Consider the following 5,673-nt stretch of genomic DNA (forward strand, 5'->3'; position numbering starts at 1 on the left):
ATTCTTTACTGTTCAAATACAACATTACAACATGCCTCATCACAGCAGATGCCCAAGAGACAAGACAGATGACGATGACATCTCTGATAATATTGACTTACTAAAGTCATGATTTAGAAAGGAGGAGTGAGGAAGGCGCTTGGCAACAGAGCCCTCTTCTACCAGGCCAGGAATGAAGGTGAGCTGAGAGCTTTGGGTTTAAAGGAGGAAGCAATTGCATAGATTGAAACTTCTCCCAAGATGATTTGGCTAAGCCTCTGCTTCTCCCTCCAGAGAAACTGAAAGGCAACAGGCATTTTCATCTCCGTTCTTCTGTGAAAGTGAGTCACAGCTGCCTGTAAAAATGCTACACCTTGCTGCCCTATCTTCAGTGCTGGCATTTTGTTGTTTCTGATTGTTTCACTAAGGATGAGAGTGATGTATTTCCTGGCAGAGTGCAGCCACTGGAGGGAAATCTTTTCTCACTGTCTGCTAATGCCTCTGTGACCCCACACCTCAGTCTCCGTGGGTGAGGGCCCCTGTGTTGTGTATCCCAGCACAACACATAGGAATCCATGTGTGAGGGACCCCTACACTGTGTATCCCAGCACATGTAACAATACTGTTTGTATAAGAGGTGCTGGTGACCCAATCTTGAGCAATCCCCGCACTTTCAAAGGCTTTTATATAGTGTCCAAATATCAAAACAACCAAATAATATCTTTTGTTGCATTTATGTGTGTGTATGTGTGAGTGTGTGTGTGTGTGTGTGTGTGCATGTCTAAGCACATGCATGTGGAAGCCAGAGGTTCCTCAGGGGCTGGCCACCTTGTATTACTTTTTTTCTGAGACAGAGTCTCTCAAGCCCCGGGGATCCATGTGTTTCTGCCTCTTTGGAGCTGGGATTACTTAACAACTGAGCACTGCCATACCTGGGCTCTTTTTAGTTTGAGTTCTGGGGACTGAATTTAGGTCCTGATGCTTGAGTACTACTGGGCTACCTCGCTGGTCCCCTGGCTGCATCTTTTGTCAACACAGGTAACCTAGAAGGCTATCTCCTCAGATACAAATGTCACCAACAATACTGTTTTCTCCAGTTGGAGGTGTAAGACCCTCTGGCAAACAGCTGTGTATGACAAAAACCATTCACTAGCTGTCCCCGAGCTCCCCTCTTCTCTGTGACCTTGGTCAAGTTGGTTCACATAATTCTGTGGTGTGTGCTTTTTATTCTATCATGTTTTTACCTTTAATTAGAGTAATAACAATTACTTAATTGGAATAATAAAGACTATAATGATGTCACTGACTCGTTGGGAGGATGCATTAAGAGAATCATTAAAAACTTGATAAGCGTTTCAAACATGCAAGCAGTTGGGAGAATATTAACACCAAGTTACAGGACACATGAGATAACAAGCTGAGTAGGCACTAAGTACAGGAACAAGCAGCCAGCCCCTGTCGAATCCCAGGAAGCAGCTGGAAAAGGCAGAGTGGCCTTGGGAAGGACTGTCAGGAAGGGAGACAGGGTTTGCTCTGTGGTTATTTTCAGACCCAAGATAGACCACATAGCAGCTGTCAGAGAACCGGTGCACAAATGCAAGCAGTTGGGAGAATATTAACACCAAGTTACACGACACATGAGATAACAAGCTGAGTAGGCACTAAGTACAGGAACAAGCTGCCAGCCCCTGTCGAATCCCAGGAAGCAGCTGGAAAAGGCAGAGTGGCCTTGGGAAGGACTGTCAGGAAGGGAGACAGGGTTTGCTCTGTGGTTATTTTCAGACCCAAGATAGACCACATAGCAGCTGTCAGAGAACCGGTGCACAAATCTGGTCAGCAAATAAACAGCACTTGTTAAGATTCTCTGAGGACATAATGCTCTCACTGAGTTGTTAAGCAGCAGACACCTGACACAGGCACATAGAGACGAAAGTGGAAGGATGCTAGCTAGCTGTACACTAAATTTCCATTACCCAGAGCACTCCACACACTCACAGGAGATGGGGATAGCTGAATTATGAAAGAGAGAAGGAAAATAGATTTTTGTATATCCATGTTAAAAAATAGTCACTCAGCAGCCTGTCCACTTGTCCTCTAAGATGGGAAACTGGAAGGGGGAGGCGAACGTTGAAGGCTGGTAGAGTAACTCTCATCTCTCCTTCTGTGTCTTCACAGAGTTTGAGATGTTGATAGTGATAACATAATTCTCTGTGGAAAGCTGTATCTTATTTGCTTTGAGCCATTTTCCTTACAGAACACAAGACTGAAGTTTTGTACTTTCTGATTCCTGCTCAGTTACTTATCTCTCCTTCTGTGTCTTCACAGAGTTTGAGATGTTGATAGTGACAACATAATTCTCTGTGGAAAGCTGTATCTTATTTGCTTTGAGCCATTTTCCGTACAGAACACAAGACTGAAGTTTTGTACTTTCTGATTCCTGCTCAGTTACTAATAAGAAGCTTTTTTCTTTTTAAAAAACGATGGTGCATACCTTTAATCCCAGCACTTGGGAGGCAGAGGTAGGCAGAACTCTGTGAGTTCAAGGCCAGCCTGGTCTACATAGTGAGTTCCAGGACAGCTGGGGCTACAGGGAGACCCTGTCTCAAAAACACCAAAAAAAAAAAAAAAAAAAAAACCCAAGAAGATTTTACATGTATCAGTGTTTGCCTGCAGGCGTGTATGTATGTGCACTGTGTGCACAGGGTCTACAGAGGCCAAAAAAGGGCATCTGATTCCCTGGAGCTGCAGCTGATTATGAGCTGCTATGTGGGTTCTGGGAACTGAACCTGGATCCTCAGCAAGAGCAGCCAGTGCCCTTCGCCATCTCTCCAGCCTCAGAAGCTTTCTTTTTCCTTTTCTCCACTTCTGATCACACAAGTGTCATATCATGGCCTTTTCAGTAAACTCTAGTTTTCCTTTAGGATCTCTCAGCACTTCTCCAACTGATGATTTAGGCCTGGATGAGCCATTGCTATGGTCTCTCCTTCCCGGGCATTAAATGTAGATCTTCTAAGGGGTCTGGGAGAAGCTCAGTAGTGGAGCATGGACCTAACAAGGCAAGAACCTGGATTATTAAAAACTGAACTATTAAAACCTGTACTATTAAAAACTGAACAACAGCAGCAGCAACTATTAACCTGAACTACTGAAAACTAAACAACAGCAACAACCAAGTAGGGTTTGGGGTAAGAAAAAAATTACAACCCAGACTTCAGAATCACAAAACAGAGGAAGGAGGAAGGAGGAAGAGGAAGGAGGAAGAGGAGGAAGGAGGAGACTCATCAACTAACTGCCCCCATCCTAGATTTTCAACACTGTATTTGTAGAGTAAGGAGCAGAGACTCTCTATAGTTAATTCATAAAAAAGTACAATTTTTAAGAAGTAGTAAGATGTTTTATACTTTTGGATTTCATTGAACAGATGAAGTAAAGGAAAAGAAATCACAGTACTTGTAAAATTTCACCGTGATTTACTTTGCCTGACCATCATAAGGAGGAGGAGGAAGGAGGAAGGAGGAAGAGGAAGGAGGAGGAGGAGGAGAAAGAGAAGGCAGAAGAGGAGGAAAAGAAGCAAAAAGTTTCCGTCATTGTAGATAAAATGAAGTACAACTTCATTATTAAAAATAAGCAAAACAAAATAAGAATAATATCTTAGTCTATTCTTCAAGTTGAATTAGCTTTAAAGCATTTTTTACATTTATTTGTTTGTTTTGTGTGTGCATGCATGCTTATGTATATGGGCATGTGTGCCACAGCACATATGTTAGCAGCCAGAGAACGACTTTTAGGAACCAGTTTTCTCCTTCTACCATGGGATTCCTAGAAACTGAACTCCAGCGGTCAGACTTGGCAAAATGTCTTTCTTGATTGAGCTAAATAAGTTAGATTTACGAAAATAAATTAGACTTATGAAAAAGCTACCAGCAATGCAAAGTTATTGTGTAATTAATTGTTCATCAGGTTTAAGAATGAGGCAGGGCCCCCAATGCAGGAACTTTTTACTCCATTGGGAAAGTTTGTATCTTTTTAAAAAAATTTATTTATTTTTCTTTTTTATTAAAAATTAAAAATTTCATACATTTCCCATTTTTTATTTTATGTGTTTAAGTGTTTTGCCTGCATGTATGTAAGTACACCTGTGTCATGCAGTGCCCACAGAGGCCAGAAGCGGGCATCAGATTCACGGGAACTGGAGTTATAGATAGTTTAGCTGCCATGTGGGTACTGGGAACTGAACCTGGGTCCTCTGCAAGAGCAGCCAGTGCTCTTAACCTCTGAGGCATCTTTCCAGTCCCCAAACTTTGTATTTTTAGCTGAGTAGAGGACAAGTGTGTTATTTCTTATACATTCTGTTTATCATATATTGATAATAATCAATGCTAAGATATTTCTGTGATGGGCTGGCTTTGAGAAATCCCTGCTTGGTTAAATGCATCAGTTTCAGGATCTAGTTCCCAAACAGCTCAGAGAACATATCAAGGACTCCGAGCACCATGATCTGCTGCTGCAGGCCGGCAGAATTCAGATCTCTGAGGCATTCGATAATTCTTTCTCTTAATATTTGTTTTGCACCTTATCTCTGATTCCAATTAAGACATGAAATTGCATAAAACCCAATTATTTCCAAGCCTCTAGCAAACATTATTCCAACATAAAGTATAACAGCAAATGTTTTTCAAATCTTAAGTCCTAAGAATCCTAACAGTACATTGAAAAAACAGGCTTATACATTAAAATATATCACTCGGATTTCTCAGCCTTACATTTATCTAAGAGCCTGTGAGGAATAAAGGAGGATGGGTCTCTCCTTTATCTTCAAAGAAAACAGCTCTTCACAGTACTATGGTAACTTGGTGCTTAGACCAAGACAGTAGAAAATCTCTTTCCCGTGATAATGTTTTGATAGGGTCTTTTCTCTTTTTATTCTCTATTTCTCATCACTAGAAATGTTAAAAAATTAAAAAATAAAATAATCCCCAAAGGAAGGGAATTCTGGATACATGCACACACACACATACCTGACAGCAAAGTACAGGGTAGCAGGCCCTGGCTTCTTAGGCAAATCATGTTCCAGAACGCGGTGATCCAGCTGCAGCCAGTTCTGCTGACCTCTGTGAGAACAAAGCAAAGAAAGAGGATGAAACAGAAAGTTCACTAATACACAGAGCTGGCAAAGCTGCCTGGAAGCAGTCACTCTCACACACCAGACAGATGTATACACTGCTACCACTGATCATGAGGCCAATTCTGCAATTTCTCTGAAACCTACAAACGTGTCTGGTTCTAAGTCAGCATTTCCATTTGGAGGAGTTTATCAAGACGAACTTACGTATCTGAGAAATGACCCATATACAAAATCACTCATGTTCTCATGTCGCTTTATGATAGCAAAAAACCTGGAAAGAACCCAAATGCCCTATGGAGTACTGTCAGTCATCTAAACCTGTACAGAGAAAAGTGATGCAGTCATAAAACAGACCGGAAGGTCTGTTCACAAACTTGCTTTGAATAATTTGCAAGATAACAATCTTAACTGGGTGTGGTGGCACAGCCTTTGGTCCTAGCACTCAAGAGGTGGACACAGATGGATGTCTCTGAGTTGGAGGCCAGCCAGCCTGGACTACATAGGGAGTTCCAAGCCAGCTAAGGCTCCCTAGTGAAACTTTATCTCAAACAGGAAGAAGGAGGAGGAGG

At 41.9% G+C, this 5,673-nt stretch overlaps 1 protein-coding gene across 2 annotated transcripts in view; it reads right to left on the reverse strand.

Annotated features, from left to right (window-relative positions):
• The window catches only part of Frmd4b (FERM domain containing 4B), a 372,580-nt gene that overhangs the window by 124,618 nt on the left and 242,289 nt on the right, over positions 1-5,673 (reverse strand). For both annotated transcript variants that reach the window (XM_017796628.2, XM_008827145.3), the window contains one exon: positions 4,998-5,090. In XM_017796628.2, coding sequence (XP_017652117.1) covers positions 4,998-5,090 — 93 coding nt within the window. The remainder of the gene's footprint in view (positions 1-4,997; positions 5,091-5,673) is intronic.

This window comes from Nannospalax galili, unplaced genomic scaffold (assembly GCF_000622305.1).
Source record: "Nannospalax galili isolate Female #2095 unplaced genomic scaffold, S.galili_v1.0 scaffold1051, whole genome shotgun sequence".
Classification (NCBI taxonomy): domain Eukaryota; kingdom Metazoa; phylum Chordata; class Mammalia; order Rodentia; family Spalacidae; genus Nannospalax; species Nannospalax galili.